At 35.3% G+C, this 18627-nt stretch overlaps 1 protein-coding gene across 1 annotated transcript in view; it reads left to right on the top strand.

Moving 5' to 3' along the window:
- The window catches only part of MRPL1 (mitochondrial ribosomal protein L1), a 61333-nt gene that overhangs the window by 6117 nt on the left and 36589 nt on the right, over window positions 1-18627 (top strand). Inside the window, exons 2-5 of the mRNA XM_081813143.1 lie at window positions 3790-4048; window positions 6779-6862; window positions 8471-8542; window positions 12362-12564. Coding sequence (XP_081669269.1) covers window positions 3790-4048; window positions 6779-6862; window positions 8471-8542; window positions 12362-12564 — 618 coding nt within the window. The remainder of the gene's footprint in view (window positions 1-3789; window positions 4049-6778; window positions 6863-8470; window positions 8543-12361; window positions 12565-18627) is intronic.

The following is an 18627-nucleotide window of genomic DNA, read 5'->3' as shown; positions in this document are numbered from 1 at the left end:
TTCTCCAGTTGGGAAGATTTGGAATTTTGTGGAGTACTTCCAAAGTAGCTATTGAGGCATGTTGCATCCATCCACTTGGACACCTGCTTAGACTTGTCATCAGTCCAGAAGGACACCTGTGTCCCATTAAAAATGAGCATTGTCATTATCTGCTATTCTGTTGAATTGCTTATTAGCTGAGAGGATGCTGTTAGTTGTGGTAATAAGGATTCATTGAGGGCTAAAAAGTGAGAATGGAATTATACATTGGATTGGATTTTGAGTTTCTTTTTTAAAAATTTATTTTACTGTCATCTGTTTCTTTCACATAAATTTTATAGGACCTATATTAGTTTTCTGTTAACAAATTACCACAAACTTTGTGGTTTAAAACATTAGAAGTTTGTTATCTTGCAGTTCTGTAAGTCAAGTCTGTCATGGATCTCACTGGGCTAAAATCAAGGTGTCAGCAGGGCTTCCTTCCTCTCTAGAAGCTCTAAGGGAAAATCTGTTTCTTCTCCATTCCCACTTTTGAGAGGCTACTGACATTCCTGGGCTTGTGGCCACCTTCCTCCATCTTCAAAGCCAGGAATGGCAGATTCCCTTTCATGCTCGAATTTCTTCTGTCTCTTTCCATCTCTTTCAAATGTAGGTGGGAAAGGGGAAAGTTTCTCTGCTTTCAAGGACTTGTGTGATTAGATTGGCCCCTGGATTATCCAGATTATCTCCCCATCTCAAAGTCTTTAGCCCTAAGCACATCTGCAAAGCCTTTTTTGCCATGTAGATATAACATTGTTGGAAAGCCATTATTCTGCCTACAACAGAACTCAAACCTTTTTCTAGAAATATTACTTAACTAATTTAAAACTCTATGGTTAAAAGATTATAGGTGTGATTTGAAATAGTGTTGAGAAAATATATGCTATTATCTCTAGCTCTTTTTTTTTTTTCCCTGTCTTCTTAGGTTCAAACTCTTATCTGCTCTCTTAACTTACCTGTTGAACATATTTTCCTAGATATTTTGTAAACACCTTGTTAGCTTTTGTTATATACCAAACCACTCAAGAATTCTTTATCATTGCCCACACATCTGTGGGTCAGCTGATCTAAGCTAGGTGTGGATGGGTGTCTCTTAGGACTTTGGCTGGGCTTGCTGCACATCTGTGAGTCTGCACGTCAGTTGTGAATTGTCCAATCTAGCCTCTAGCCTGGGGCTCTGTGGGGGCAACTCTGTTTCACAGTCTCTTATTCTCCTGCCTTTGGGGTGGCACAAGCATGTTCTTATGGAAATGGCAGAAATACAAGCATGGAAGTGGGAACACATGAAGCTTCTTACTGGCCTAGGCTTAGAGCAGAGAACTGTCACTTTTGCTTTATTATATTGGCCAAACTAGTCACATGACCAATCCAAGTGCTGGGAACTATGCTCTACCCCTTTAAATGGGAGGAACTGCAAAGTCACCAGCAAAGTGATTTGAATGAAGAGAGGGGATAAAGAATTAGGGTCAGTGATGCAACTAACCCCACACTCAAACTCTGTATTGCCCCAAACTGAACTCATCTCACAAGAAACCTGTTTTGCCTTTATTTCTGGTCTTAATGATACTATGCTATGTCTGGTCACCCAAGCCAGAAACGTAGGAAGTATTGTATAAAAATAGTCTTCTTTTTTCATCTTTATTTTTCTGCAGTATTTACTTTATAAATATCTAATCTCTCATCTTCTCCAGCCTCTTACCATCACTGCTGTCATATCTCCTTTAGAAGAAAGGGAGGGGCTAGTCTTTATATTGTCTCCAATCCGACTTCCTTCAAATCTATCTCTCATATTGTAGCCGGAATATTCTACTGGAAATACAGACGTCACTCCTGTTTTGTAGCTTCTCATTGCCTCTAGCGAAGGCCCTCTATGATCTAGATTCTCCAGCCCCATCTTCAGATGTTTCTTGCCTTCTGTTTTGCCCTGTAGTTCAGGAGTCAGCAAACTATGTCTAGTGGGCCAAAAAATCTGTTCTGCCATCTATTTTTGTATGGTTCGTGAACATAGTTCTTACATTTTTAAGTGATTAGATAAAAAAAGAAAAAACAGTATTTTGTGACACATGAAAATTATGAAATTTAGGCCATTTGTTTGTAAATAACGTTTTATTGGAACATGGCTACACTCATTCATTTTTCAGTGTCTATAGCTGCTTTCACATTACAGTGGCATAATTGAAATACTGAGGTAAGAGACTATAAAATATTTCCTGTCTGGCCCTTAGAGAAAAATTTTGTCCCCCTCTGCTCTCGTCAGAATTTATAATAGCTCTCCTTGTGTACTTGTATTCTGTTTGATGACTCAGTAATTTTATTATGTTGTTTCTTTGCCTGGCTAACTCTACTTTTTAAGATAATAGCTTTATTGAGATATAATTTACATACCATTCAATTCACCCATTTAAAGTGTACAGTTCAGTGGTTTTTAATGTATTCACACTTTTGCCACCCTCACAGTGTTATTTTTAGAACATTTTTGTTAACTTGCGCTAAAACCTCATGCCTATTGGCAGTTAGGCCCATTTTTCTAACCTCCTCTCCCAGCCTTGGACAATCACTAAATCTACTTTCAGTTTCTGTGGATTTGCCCATTCTTGATGTTTCATACAAATGGAACCATAAAATATGTGGTCTTTTGTGACTGGCTTCTTTCATTTGCGTAATGTTTTTAAAGTTTATACTTATTGTAGCTTGTATCAGTACTTCATTCCTTTTCACTGCTGATTAATATTTTATTGTGTGGATATATCACATTTTGTATCCATTCATCTGGGTTATTGAACATTTGGGTTGTTTTTACTTTTTGACTGTTAGGAGTAATGCTGCAATGAACATTTGTGTACATGTTTTCATGTAGTCATATGTTTTCATCTCTCTTGGGTATATACTTCAGCTAATTCTTCCTTATCCTTCAAGAATTGATGTTAGGGTCATCTTCTCTAGAACACTTCCCTAGCTTCCTAGACTGGATTAAATGTCTTCCCTGCGGCTCCGAGAACACTGTGTCAAAGTACTTACCCATTGTATTGAAATTATCTGTTTGCATGTCTGTATCCTCTATTCCTCTAAACTTTTGGAGAGCAGCATCAATGCCTTATCCAACTTTGCATCAACTGCAAACAGTACAAAAGTTTACTTAATATTTGTTCAGCTAGAAACATTGTAAAGCAGTCTATGCTTTTGAATTAAAATAAACTTAAAAAATAAAAATAAAATAAACTTTATCTTTTGTTATTTTTTGTGTTTTATGTACATTGGCTTTTTATTTTTTTAAAGATTTTATTTATTTATTTGACAGAGACAGACTGAGATAGTGACAGAAATAGCCAGAGAGAGCTTGAGTGGGGAGGAGAGGGAGAAGCAGGCTCCCAGCTAAGCAGGGAGCCTGATGTAGGGCCTGATCCCAGGACCCTGAGGTCATGACCTGAGCCGAAAGCAGATGCTTAACTGACTGAGCCACCCAGGCGCCCCTACATTGGTTTAAAAAAAAAAAAAAGTTTCTTTTTTTTTTTTTTTAAAGATTTTATTTATTTATTTGAGAGAGAGAGAGAATGAGAGAGAGAGAACACATGACAGGGGATAGGGTCAGAGGACGAAGCAGACTCCCTGCCGAGCAGGGAGCCCGATGCGGGACTCGATCCAGGGACTCCAGGATCATGACCGGAGCCGAAGGCAGTTGCTTAACCAACTGAGCCACCCAGGCGCCCCCCCAAAAAAAGTTTCTTAGAATATGTACTGAGATAACTGATCTTGAATTTGTCTTTTTTTAAGGCCTACAAAGAAAACAAAAAAAGGTGTGAAAGACAAAGCATCAGATGAGAAAAAAGATGAGATAGAAAAAATAAAGTCATACTCCTTTATGGAAGGCGAACCTGAGGATGATGTCTACTTAAAGCGCTTATATCCAAGACAGATATATGAGGTGGAGAAAGCTATTCAGTTACTTAAGAAATTTCAAACTCTGGACTTTACTAATCCAAAGCAAGGTGTTTATCTTGATTTGACACTGGATATGGCACTGGGGAAAAAGGTATGTAGACTCAACTAAAATAAATTTATTTGTGAACAGGAGCTGTATGAATTGCTGTTTCCTAATTTTTAAAGTTCCTTTTTTCTTATAATAATTTTTGGGAAGTCTTATGTTCTTTCTATACTATGGGATGAAAAATTTTGTTTTTATTTTCCAAATATAAAAATATGTTGAACATACTCTGCAGAGTCGATGAACATTTATCTCCTAGTTACCTGAAAATCACTGGTATAAATTTCATAAAGTAGTGTTAAAATTAATTGAGGTATTACTGTAACTTTGAAAAATGACTTAAGCTGCCTGGGTGTCATATTCCTTTTCTGTAAATGAGGGTTTGGGATTAGAGGTATGTTCCTTAGAGTCCTGCGTTGAGACTAAGTTTGCATCAGTGGGGTGCCAAGCCCCTCACTCTTGCTTCAACCAAAACTTTTCTGCTTTATTTGTTTATATGCAGTTCCTTGGATGACTTTTGTTTATAAAACTCTAAAAGTAGTAAAAATACTGAATTAGAGTTGAGGTCCATTACAACTCTAAATCTCATTTAAGAAATCTAATTTTCTTGGAAATGGTATTTTAATTTTTATTCTGAGGATGTCTTTTGGTCAAACTAGAAGGTACAAATTTTTGAATACAGTGTAACAACTTCAACAACAACAGTGGTTGAACACTTAGGAGGAGGCTGTATAGTGTAGCGCTTAAGAGCATGGGCCCTGGAGTCAAACTACAGCACAGGCCAGAATCCTGGTGTCACCACTTACTTGCTTTTTGACTTTGGGTTTCTGGTTTAACCTTTTCAGATCTATTTTTTCCGACCTCTTTATAAAGGGAGATAAAATGCTTAGTTTACACAGTTTTTAAGAGGATTAAATGAGGCAGTGCATGTAAAGGACTTGCTAAGTGTTTAATAATCACAATCAACATTTACAGGAAACTTTCTGTGTACCAGCCACAATGCTAAGTGCTTTGCATGCATTTTCTCATTTAATCCTATAATAACCTCAAAAGAGGAAGCTGAGACAGAGAAGCTGAAGTAACTTGTTTATGGTCACAGAATAAGAGGTGAAGTTAGGATTTGAATCAAGGTCTATCTTATTTCATAGTTCTTATTTCTTAGAAACAGTTTATACCAGCCATGCTGTAATTTTATTTTATAGCAGTTTTACTGTTAGTTCTTTTATTTTAAAAATGTTGTAGTATCCAAGATGACCACTTTCTCAGTCAGCCATTAATGTACTGTTGACCCTTGAATAACATAGTTTTGAACTGTGAGGATCCACTTACATGCAGAGTTTTTTTTTTTTTATAAAGGCAGTATACTACTGTAAATGTATTTTCTCTTCCTTATTTTCTTAATATTTTCTTATCTCTAGCTTTCTTTGTTATAAGAATACAGTATCTAATACATACAGCATACCAAATATGTGTTGGTTGACTGTTTATGTTATCGATAAGGCTTTTGGTCAATAGTAGGCTATTAGTAGTTAAGTTTTGGGGGAGTCAGAAGTTACATGCAGCTTTTCAACTGTGTGGGGGTAGTGTCCCAACACCCGAGTTCTTTAGAGGTCAACTGTGATTCATAATGAAGAGTTGTAGGACCACAAGCTTCATTTCAGAAATGAAAGCCACTTGTAGACTATTAACATTGAAAGGGTACTGTTGTTTTCCTAAGACATTTTTTGTTTTCGATAGAGTGCTTATACAACAAGCCAGTGTTTCCCCAGTATTGTGATTACTTGCCATTGAAATATTTACTGAAACTAGTTGTGACATGTTAATGGCAAAGGAATGCCAGTCAGTAAAATTGAGTTGCATGTCTGATGTCAAGTATGCTTAAGAGTTCGTTCTTTCTTGTCTGAAAAGAAATCCTCCGGAAGTTATCTCTACTCAAAGTTTTGCTAAAAATATAACCTTTCAATCAGTCTGAATTAGGGAACAACCTTTTTTCCCTTTCTTCTAGACTTTAAAACTGCACCAAAACTATGGGCCTAGATTTTCCATGTGAAGTCTAAGTGATATGAGCCACAGGGCTAGACAGGTCCTTGGCTAGAAAACAACAAAGAAGTTCTGAGACCCTGTAGAATCTCCATTCATATTTGGGTGCCTTAATGCATGCCATTATATATTTTGGATTTTCCAACCGACTTCCCAGAAATCTTTGCAAGTGGTGGGCAGTCCATGTTGTTTCAAAATAGACCCACTCAGAAGAGCCTTTCAGACTTGGCATTCTGTCTTAGATTTAGCGTTAATAGTGACCTACTGAGCAGATTAGCTGGATATTTTCTGTCGTCTATTATGCATAGCTGTGCTCATGTCCTCCTTGATGGTGTTAAAAAACTACATGTTCTTTTGAATTTAATTCAAGTTAGTAAACATTTATTGATATCCATCATGTAGAAAGCATTATACTAGGTGCTGGGGAAGATATGGATATGCAAACACATCACTTAATACATGAGAGATTGTGATGAATGATGTAGAGGTAGAAGCCAAGTGCTGTGGCAGTATGAAGGTGGGGAGAGAGATGCAGATTTTCATTATGATTTCTTAGAAAAGAAATAGAGTCTCTTATGCTTTAAATTGTAATCAGTGAATAGTTCTAGATTAATTAGAGGACGTGGTAGAATTAAAATGTTGAAAACAAAACATCAGTTTTGTTTTTTTATAGATGTGAGATATATAGAAAAGATGAATGAATTTTTCATTATTATTTTTCCATTGTTGTGTATCTAGAAAAAAGTGGAGCCATTTGCCAGTGTTCTTCGTTTTCCATACCCATTCATTTCAGAAATCAATAAAGTTGCTGTATTTACAGGGGTGAGTAACCTTTGTCAACCTTTCATATCATTTAATTTTTTGTACATATCACATTAATCAGTGCTTAGATTAACTGAATGAGTAGACTATTCACATAGTCTTATTTTCCCCATTTGAAGCAGTTAGATGACTTATTTGAGGTTATGTCATTTGAGAAAGAGCTAAACTAGAAAATTAATTTCATCATTATTAATCTACTACATTATGTTTCTCACAAGAAACTGAAGAGAAATAGAGAATTTGTCCTACTACCTCCTGCTTCTTACTCAGAGTACTCTCTTCAAATAAAAACAATAAAATTATTATTATTTTTTAAAGATTTTTATTTATTTATTTGACAGAGAGAGAGAGAGGAAGAGCACGTGTGCGCACATGCAAGCACACAAGCACCCAAGCAGGGGGAGCGGAGGCAGAGGGAGAAGCAGACTCCCTGCTGAGAGGGAACCTGATGTGGGGCTCGATCCCAGGACCCTGAGATCATGACCTAAGTTGAAGGCAGATGCTTAACTGACTTTGCCACCCAGGTGCCCAGTAAAATTGTTTTAAAGCAATGGGCCCACTTAGTGCTGTGAAGACACAGAAACCACACTTAAAAATATCTGGTCTGGAAAACCAGGAAAGTTGAGGTTGTAACAAATAGAATCATATGGCTCTTTGTCAGTCTTTTTGTATTATAAACATTTGAAATGTATTTATGAATTTGTTTTGTAGAGTGTTTTGATTTTTCTGTATCTACTTCACTTTCAAGGAAGAGATTCTTTACTGTTTTTTTTTCTAGAAAAGTGGAGAATATAGCTGTTGGAATGCTACAAAACTTGAGTGACTTAAGGGAGTGATATATTTTCACAGTAAAATGAAATGGCATAAAGGGAACATAGAAGATAACTAATACTGTATATATATATATTTAAAGATTTTATTTATTTATTTGACAGACACAGCGAGAGAGAGAGAGAGAGAGAGCACAAGCAGGGGAAGTGGGAGAGTGAGAAGCAGGTTCCCTGCTGAGCAGGGAGCCTTATATGGGGCTGGATCCCAGGACCCTGGGACCATGACCTGAGCCGAAGGCAGACGCTTAATGACTGAGCCACCCAGGCGCCCCTACTGTATATTTTTCTTTTGAATTTTCAAACAGCTGGCTAAATTTTTTTTTTTTAGTTTTTAATTCTAGTTAGTTAACATACAGTGTTACATTAGTTTCAGGTGTACAATATAGTTTTGATTCTAGCATTCCTTAAGTAACTTTTCCTCTTTGGTTTGATAAGATGTCTCCATTTAAGTTAGCAAAACTAAATATATCTTAATCTTTTACTTTTGGAAGATGATGTATTGAAGGCATTGAATTTGATTGAGCCACTTCTTAGGTTCCTAATATGTCATTTCAATGTATTTCCTCATGTGTTAGTCAAGAAACACCTTAATCAACTACAAAGTAAACTTGTTCGGTATACAGTATCTCTGATACATCTGATTGAGAAATGATGCATTTTCAGTTAAAAGTAAAAACCACAATTTTTATTTTGAACTGTGATATTATTTCTTACAAAATACTTGAAATCAGACTGAATTTGTTTAAAGATTGATATTCAAACTACTGTATTTTTATAGAATGCATCAGAGATTAAAATAGCAGAAGAAAATGGAGCTGCATTTGCAGGAGGAATTAATCTAATTCAGAAGGTACAGTGTTGTTTTCATATTCATTAGTTATAGAAATTGTTCTGTTATCTTTGCCATGCATTGATTTATTTCATGTGAAACATAACCACTATGCCTATATCTTTTGACAAATGGTTAGTAAAGCTTTGTAGAATAGGGAAAAATTTTCCTACTCTTTTGAGTCTCAAAATCAAGCTAAGAAAAAACTATCCAGACAGTCTGATATTAATTATGCTTGATTTACATCATGATTTTTTAACCCCTTGCTTCCTGTATGTTTGTGAGAGTTTTTGTGGGTAGACTGGAAAGAGCAATATGACTCTTTGTGGTTTTGAATGCAAGATTTAAAATGAAATTTAAAAGGTAGTGATATCATGAATATCACTGTTCATGTTTTGAAGATCAAATATTTGTTCTGCCTTCTTGGAGTGAAAAGTGTGATTAACTTCACAGATCACAAAGGATAATATCTGACCTCTGTAGTAATACAATACTTCTGATTACTCTTAACTTTTACTCCAACCACTTCGGAGTGGCACAGGCTCAGCATGAGGCACCAAGTGGTTATGTAGCCTGTGTTAAGAAAGTAGCAAAGAATTTGTGGAGCTGGTTTGCAATCAGAACAATGTTGTTTTGTTTTGTTTTGTTTTGTTTTTTAAGAGGGAAGAAGAGGCATGTGTGTTGAATTTTGGGCGTTGTTTCTGAAAATACAAATTTCTAAAGTGTTCTAAATTTGTTTATAGAATGCCTTTTTGTTTTTATTTTTTATTTATTTATTTTTTTAAAGATTTTATTTATTTGACAGAGAGACATAGCTAGAGAGGGAACACAAGCAGGGGGAGTGGGAGAGGGAGAAGCAGGCTTCCCATGGAGCAGGGAGACCGATGCGGGGCTCGATCCCAGGACCCTGGGATTATGACCTGAGCCGAAGGCAGACGCTGAACGACTGAGCCACCCAGGCGCCCACCTTTTTGTTTTTAGAACAGGAGAAAGTGATTTGAAAATTTCTCTTTGCTCCATATCCAGATTTTGATTTGGGGAAAGTTTGCACTGGGCCCTTCCTTTGGGATGTACAAGAGTGTTTGTAGTGTGTTTTTTCCCACCCCAATAGTACTCTAAATGTGGTGGGGATTCTGGATTTTTAAGGAGAGTCTCCAGAATGATTTTTGGGAGTAGCACTGGTGGAAAATACGAAGAGATTATGCTTTCATGCAGACTCTGGGTCAAAGTCAGAGGGTGGTATCCAGTTGTTTCTGATGTATCATAAGCTTTAATTTAATAAAATTATTAAAATTCTTTTAATTTTTAAAAAATAAGCAATACCACAGATTCTTTGGATTTAGAGAATAGAGCTTAGTTTCTGGAGCCAGAGAACTAACTATTCTTATTAAATCAGTGTACCGCCTTCCATCTGTTTTTTTTTTTTTTCTGAAAGCATAAGAGTGTCTTGTAGAACTGTCAAAACAACAATAGTTTAAATGAAGTTAAATGTTAAGCAAGAAATTACTTCTCAAGAAAGAAATGGTAAGGGAGCAGAAAGTCTTCTGTAGAATTAAGTTTATTAAATAAAACATATTTGAAAAAGTAACCCAGGGCGCCTGGGTGGCTCAGTTGGTTAAGCGACTGCCTTCGGCTCAGGTCATGATCCTGGAGTCCCGGAATCGAGTCCCGCATCGGGCTCCCTGCTCAGCGGGGAGTCTGCTTCTCCCTCTGACCCTCCTCCCTCTCATGCTCTCTGTATCTCATTCTCTCTGTCTCAAATGAATAAATAAAATCTTTAAAAAAAAAAAAAAAGAAAAAGTAACCCAAATAAGGAAACCAAGTATATTTTGAAATTATTTGGTAAATAAGATGTTACAGTACAGAATTTCTCTTTAAGGGTGCCAGTGGTGATTGATTACTAGAGGGAAAATGCCAGTTGTATAAGGCATCACTAGCATATTCTTGCAAGTTACTCCATGGAATCTTTCAAAGTTTATCCATGTTATTTTATTTTTTTAAATTTTCTAAAGATTTATTTTTTTACCTGAGAGAGAGACAGAGTGTGCACACAAATGGGGGGAGGGGCAGAGGGAGAGGAAGAATCCTTAAGCAGAGTCTGCCCGAGCTCAAGACCTGAGCCAAAACCAAGAGTCAGCCGCCCAACCGACTGAGCCACCCAAGCTCCCCTCATCCATGTTATTTTTAGAAGCTATTCAGATTATGAAATAATTTCAAGACACTTTTGGTAAATAGCATCATGGCTGTGATTTTTTTTTTACACATTTCTGTATTTTTTAGTTAGGTTAAATACTATTTTACTTAGCACTTATAGAAGGTAAATGTAGGGTAAATTTACTGAACTAATAGTCATTTTTTAAGTTAGGTCTTTAATAAATTCATTTTGTTTCAGAACTTCATTTTTACTTGTCTCTAAAGCATGGTTTTCATTTATATGGTTTTGTATTATTCCAAGAGGTGATCTTAAGGTTAACTTTAACATAACTTTTAAACAGTTTTAAATTTAAAGGAGCGTGTCATAAAATCCGTATTGAAAGGTCTTAGAGTAGAAATTTCACACACAGTTCTTTGACGTTTCAAAATTGCCTCTGTTTTCATATTTCTATGAATAAGAGCCATTGCATATGTTTGAAATCTGGATCTGCTCTTTATAAGTGCACAGACTGACTAATCTGTCCTAAGCCCTCAGTTTCCTGATCTGGGATGTGTGGTCAATATTAGTACTGGCCTCATAGGGTTATTACAAAGACTGGATGAACTAAATCATTTGACATGTTCAGCAGATTGCTTGGTACATGTGGTAAGTGCTCATTTAATGCAAGTTGTTACCATTAAGGGGACCACAGTAAGTTATTTAGGGAGTAAAGAATTTGGAAAAATAAGAATAATAACAGGAAGGTAAAATTCTAGAATCACTGCTTAATTTTGCCATGGTACAAGATTTTAGGGTTCACTGTGTAACCCCAAACCATGTCTTTGAATGACATATTGTGGTAATATTATATGCAAAAAGAATCATTGGTAAAATATTTGTTGTCCAAGCAGTATTATTCTAAAAAGTTCCTTTTTTGTAATCAACTAAATGTTTTTGTAATCATTTTGTAATCAACTAAATGTTTAAATGGAGTATGTTGTAGTAGTCTAATAATTATTTCGGATGCTTGCCTGAATTAATTAAAGCTGTCTTTTAAAAATTGGATATTATTCTTTTTGCTATTAAAATGGAATTAGAGTGTGGATAAATAAATTATAAATGAATTTGTCTTTGACCATCCCACTCCTCTTTTATTTTTAGTTATTGGAGGCAAATAGAATTTTAGTTTCAGTTCTTTGTGAAAATAATTATAGATTAGTTCTCTTGATGCTCTAAATTTAGGAAAGCAGTGTGGTTGCTAGTGATTTGGTTGCTAGTGATTTGAGTATTATTAATTTAACATATGATATATTGCAAAATTTTCAGCATTGTTTCTTCAGTTTTAATGGACATATGAATTCAACTTTGTAGGATTATATGAGCCATGTATACACATCAGTGCTATCTTCTAGTTGATTACACCTTTGACTAACATAACCCCACAGAAGAATTAAACCCAGTAAATGGGTTTTTGTTTTGTTTTGTTTTTAAAAGATGTGGCTATTTTTAAAAGAGAACATCAGAAAATGTTTTGGTTCTAATGGTTTTCATAATTGGTAAATGTGTTTGTAGGATCTTTGAAGGAAAGAATTGTGCTTAATGTCTGTTTTCTAAATTATAAGGGAAATTACAACATTATACTTTATTTTCAGAAGGATAAAGCTTTTCATATAATCTAGGGTTATCTTTTTTCCCCTGATTTTCAGATTTTGGATGATGAAATTCAATCAGACTTTTATGTAGCTGTTCCAGAAATAATGCCCGAGCTTAATCCATTAAAGAAAAAGCTGAAAAAAAGATTTCCAAAACTAACTCGAAGTAAGGGAGAATTCTTTTTACTGTTTTTATATGCTGTCAACAACTTTCTAACATGTATGTTTAGTTATAAAACAAAACTGCTAATATATATGTAGAGTAAATAATACGTTCTGGTATTTGAATTTCATGTTGTGTAAGAACATGTGGATTTGATTTTTTTTTTCTTTTGGCATTAATATTGGTAATCTAATAATTTGAAAACCTAGTTACTTTATGATACCAGTTCTTTAAATTTAGGCCATATTCAGGTTTGAAATTAATGGCACATATTACCCATCAGGTATGTTATCATACTGTTTTATACTTATTTATCAATATAATATGTATGCTTATTTATGTCAGCATTCAACATATGTATTTATATATTATATATATACACACATTTATATACACATATATGCATATATATATGTATATATAAATGCTTACTGTGTACGTGACTCTGTAGATATTTCCTTAAGGAACTTTCCCCTTATGGATATTTCCCCCTTACGAAATCTAGTAGGAGGTAATGTTGCTATATAAATAGCCATAGTGTTAAGTATGATATGATAAATTCACAGGATGCCAAAGGTGTTTAGTAGAGGAGGATTTCACACATTGTTGGGGAAATCAGAGAAGGCATGCTGAAGGAGGTAACATTTAAACTGTAACTTGAGCAGCACCTGGCTGGCTCAGTCAGTAGAGCGTGAGACTCTTGACCTGGAGGTTGTGAGTTCAAGCCCTACGATGGGTATAGAGATTACTTAAAAATAAAAATAAAATATTTTTTTTAAAAGATTTTATTTATTTATTTAATTGACAGAGAGAGACAGCGAGAGAGGGAACACAAGCAGGGGGAGTGGGAGAGGGAGAAGCGGGCTTCCTGCTCAGCAGGAAGCCCGATGTGGGGCTTGATCCCACGACCCTGGGATCATGACCTGAGCTGCAGGCAGTCGCTCAACCAACTGAGCCACCCAGGCACTCCTAAAAATAAAATCTTAAAAAAGAAAATAAACTGTAACTTGAAAGGGGTGCCTGGCTGGCTCAGTTGATAGAGCATGTGACTCTTGATGTCAGGGTTGTGAATTGAAGCCCCACGTTGGGTATGGAGCCCACTTAAACAAACAAACAAACATAAAAACTGTACCTTGAATAATTGGATGAGTGGATTAAGGGTGGTATTATTTTATATAGAAGGAATCTATTAATGATATACATTGAAGTAAGTCAGATATTATAGGCCATGTACAAAAAATATCAGTTAATTCTCTTTGGCTTGTAGTGAATGGTACCCCTACATTGAAATGAAAGAAAATAATGGGAATCATATTGGAAGATGGATACCATATTGAGAAAGATCTTGAATAAGATCCTAAGAAGCTTGGACTTTTATTCTGTTTTTAGCAGGAATCTCTTAGAAGTTCTTATTATTTATTTATTATTTTTTTATTTTTTTTTTTTAAAGATTTTACTTATTTATTTGAGAGAGAGAGCACAAGCAGGGGGAACGGCAGAGGGAGACAGAAGCAGACTCCCCGCTGAGCAGGGAGCCTGACGCAGGGCTCAATCCCAGGACCCCGGGATCATGACCTGAGCCAAAGGCAGCTGCTTAACTGACTGAGCCACCCAGGTGCCCCTCTTAGAAGTTTTTAAAATGGGGAGTTCCTTAGAGCTTTAATCTAGAGAGAATTTATAAGATGTATTGGCATTAATCAAAACTAGAAGTTGGGAGACCAGTTTAAGTGCAATTGCCAGAGACTAATAAAGGTATTATTTAAACTAAAATCTTCATAATGAGACTGTAGTAAGGCGATAAATGTCAAAGACACTAGGTCTTTGTGCTACAGTTAGGAACGGACAGGTTGAGGGAGAGAGAGGCGGGGGGTCATATGATGCTGAGATTTTGAAGCCTAGGGATCTCCTAATAAGTTGATATTAATGGAAACAGGTAATAGATTAGGGAGGAATATTAAGTTCATTTGCTGACATAGTTTGGTTTTGGTGTGCTGAATTTGGGGTAAATTTTGTAGTATAAACAGAACAAGTATTTCAAATTGTTTTAGTAGATTCGTGTTCAAATTTTAATTCAAGTTGAACTAATTCATCAAACATGATAGCCACTAATACTTAACCTGAATTATAGATCATGTTCTGTACTTTAAGCAAATTCAAATGTCCTCTCCGATTCTTTTATTGTTGTAGAATTTTATTTGTTTGTTTTTGGTAACCTGCACTGAATAACACATCCTTATTAGATATCTGACTGAGGTTTGGTACGTTTTGTTAGGGATATCCATTATGGGAGTATCTGTTGTCATGGAATCAGACTTATATTCTTTCCTAAGTAAAACCTGAAACTGAACATTATTTTAAAAATTTAAACCAGAATTACAGTTGAATTTGATGAAAATATTTTTCATAATTTTTTTGTTTCTAATTAAATTCAAGCTCACTAAAACCAAACAATACTAAATATAGTCAATTAAAAGTGAAACTGAATACCAAATATATCAGTATCCTGTCATCTCCTTGCTTTACACAGTGAAATGATTTTTCATAGAAATTAACTTTGTCACCTTTGCTACTTTTCCATTCTCTAAATAATCCTTTTGGCCTCAATTTTCTTTAGGCTTGAGTTATTTTTATTACTGTTTTCATAATAAAACTTGAGACTATTTTTTAGCCTGAAAGGTTTTCAAATAATTTATTTCTTTATCTCAAATAAGAAAACTGTCCCTTTAAAATGTTTATTTTTTTAATTGACTTTCCTTTATTTACACTTTCATAATGAGTCATAGCTTCCATATACCATGGTCAAGTTTCCTAGGTATGTAGTCCCCCCGCTTCCATTTGCTTTAACAAAGCATGAAAAAATAGACCTTTCTCCTTCTCTAACATTGTCTTTTCACCCCCCGCCCACCCCCGCCCACCCCCGCCCCAGGATCTGTTTAACAGCACTGGCAAAACATTTGTTTCTTTAAACATGAAGACAAACGATTAACCTGTCAAAAATGTTAAAACAGAATACACCAGATGTGCATTAGAACAAATGAGGCTTGTATTATGCATTTTCAGAGCTTATTCCGATTTTTGTTTAGGAACATTTGATTCCCCTTATATCCAACAAAGACTTTAGGGTAAAATAGAAACTACGTTTTGAGCAAATGGATGAAATTAAAAAACAAACAAACAAGCCCCTGCAGCTGAGCTCATTAGTTTCCCATTTTGTCTTACATTTTGTTTTACTAATGGGAGTGGGTGTAACTGTCTTGGCTGGATTGAGTGTGCACATTTTGCAGCATGTTTAATGCTGCATTTTTATTCATTTTATTTTAATTGCTTACGTAACTGTAGGCAAGTTCTCTATTTTTCAAATGCACATTTGGCTTCTTTTTCTAGTATTATTTCTTTTTTATTTTTTAAAAGCATTTAAAACTTGCTTTTTAAATTTCTTGGAAGAAATTGGGCTTCATTTTGCTTATCAACTAGCTTTTTTTCTTCCAATGTAAGTGCCCTCTGAAATTCTTTCATCTTTAATATAGATATGTTTTATTGATAAATTGGATTTTTAAATTGCTAACCTATCTTTTAGCACTTACTAAACAAAAAATACGAGTATGAAAAATATCTTGACTTAGTGGAATTAGTTTTTTATTATACATATTAACCCATGAATGGGTATTATGGCATATATGGAGAAAGTTGAATTCTTTTAAACCATGCTAAGTTATCGGCAGGTAGGTGGAAAAGGGACATGATTAGGAAATTGGACTCACTAATGTGTATTCCTCTTAACGCATAGTGCTCCAGTTGGAGTCTTGTCAAAAGGATGTGGTAGCAGTCTTGCCCAAAGAGTATCCATATCTACTGAGTAGGACACCGCTTTCTGTATGGAAGTTGGTGGTGTTAATCATATTTGAGGCTAGTGGATGTGAACTTACTGAAACCTAATGTGAAATATTTTTAATTCATAGATTGATATTATGTACTTAAAGAGTATTGGTTGCATTATTGAAATAATTAGAACTCTTTGGCTATATAAAGAAACATACTAAGACATAGAGAATTTTTGCACAGTAATGAATTTGAAATTTTCCAAATTTCCCCCCTCATGTATTAGTTTAAAAACTATGTGTGGGGTCACCTGGGTGGCTCAGTCGTTAAGCGTCTGCCTTCGGCTCAGGTCATGATCCCAGGGTCCTGGGATCGAGCCCCGCATCAGGCTCCCTGCTCAGCGGGGAGCCTGCTTCTCCCTCTCCCACTCCGCCTGCTTGTGTTCCCTCTCTCGCTGTGTCTCTCTCTGTCAAATAAATAAATAAAATCTTTAAAAAAAAAAAAAACTGTGTGAAAGACTCCAATGATTATTATGAATAATTATAATTATTAGAGATGAATTATTGATATATTACAGCTGGTTCTATTATTCTTTCCTTCGTTTCCTTTACTCTAGCTATAGTGGCCTCCTTGTGCTTTCTCACACACATTAAGTGTTCTTCCTTCTCTGATCTTTGGACTTATTGTCCCATATGTCTGTAATGCTCGTTGCTTATTAGCTTGGTTCACTTCCTCATTCAAGTATCACCTAGACAGAGTGGCCTTCCATAACTATACTATATAAATTATTATTCCCCATGCTCCCTTATCACTGTATTTTTCATTGTTGTGATTTTTTATACTTTTTAGGACTTAACATGCTTAGCATCTTACTCTGGCAACCACCATATTGTTCTCGGTATTTATAGCTCGTTTTTGCCTTTTTGTATGTTTGTTTTGTTTTTTAGATTACATATATAAGTGAAATCATATGGTATTTTCCTTTCTCTGACTTATTTCACTTAGCATAATACCCCCTGGGTCCATCCATGTTGTCACAAATGGCAAGGTCTCATACTTGTTTATGGCAGAGTAACATTCCATTGTATATATATACCACACCTTTTTTATCCATTCATCTATTGATGGACATTTGGGTTGCTTCTATATCTTGGCTATTGTAAATAATGCTGCAGTAAACATAGGAGTGCATATATAAATTTTTTTGAATTAATGTTTTTATTTTCTTTGGGTAAATACCCGGCAGTGGAATGAATTACTGGATTGTATGGTATTTCTATCTTTAATTTTTTGAGGAACCTCCATACTGTTTTACACAGTGGCTGCACCAATTCACATTCCTACCAACAGTGTACAAGGGTTCCTTTTTCACCACATCCTCACCAGCGCTTGTTATGTCCTGTGTTTTTGATACTAGCCATTCTGGCCAGGTGTAAGGTGATGCCTCATTGTGGTTTTGATTTTCATTTCCCTATGATTAGTGATGTTGAGCATCTTTTCATGTGTCTTTTGGCCCTCTGCATGTGTTTTTTATAAAAATGTCTATTCAGATCCTGTGCCCATTTTTAATTGGATTGTTTTTCTGGTGTTGAGTTGTGTAAGTTCTTTATGTATTTTGGCTATTAACCCACTATCTGATATATCATTTGTACATATCTTCTCCCACTCAGTAGGTTGCGTTTTCGTTTTGTTGATGATTTTCTTCACTGTGCAAAAGCTTTTTATTGTTTTAGTGTAGTCCCATTAGATTATTTTTGCTTTTGTTTCCCTTGCCTGACGAGACATATCTAGAAAAATGTTGCTAAGGTTGATGTCAGAGATTACTGCCTATGTTTTCTTCTGGAGTTTTATGGTTTTAGGTCCCACATTTAGGTCTTTAACCCATTTTGAGTTTATTTTTGTGTATGGTGTAAGAGTGGTCTAGTTTCATTCCTTTGCATGTAGCTGTCCACTTTTCCCAGCAATATTTATTGAAGAGATTGTCTTTTCTGCATTGTATATTCTTGGCCCCTTTCTCGATGATTAATTGACCATGTAAGTGTAGGTTTATTTCCTTCTTTTTTTTTTGGATCTTTAAAATCTCCTTTTTATTTATTTATTTTTCCATTTTCAAGATATGCTTTTATTTCTATGCATTTTTTTATTATGTTAATCACCATACATTACATCATTAGTTTTTGATGTAGGGTTCCATGATTCATTGTTTGCACATAACACCCAGTACTCCATTCAGTATGTGCCCTCTTTAATACCCATCACCAGGCTAACCCATGCCCCCACCTCCCTCCCCTCTAGAACCCTCAGTTTGTTTCTCAGAGTCCATAGTCTCTCATGGTTC

The sequence above is a fragment of the Leptonychotes weddellii genome, chromosome 2, assembly GCF_054177405.1.
Source record: "Leptonychotes weddellii isolate Sample4059 chromosome 2, ASM5417740v2, whole genome shotgun sequence".
Lineage (NCBI taxonomy): Eukaryota > Metazoa > Chordata > Mammalia > Carnivora > Phocidae > Leptonychotes > Leptonychotes weddellii.
The sequence above is the reverse complement of the archived record's forward strand: the minus strand, read 5'-3'. Positions and strand labels throughout refer to the sequence as shown.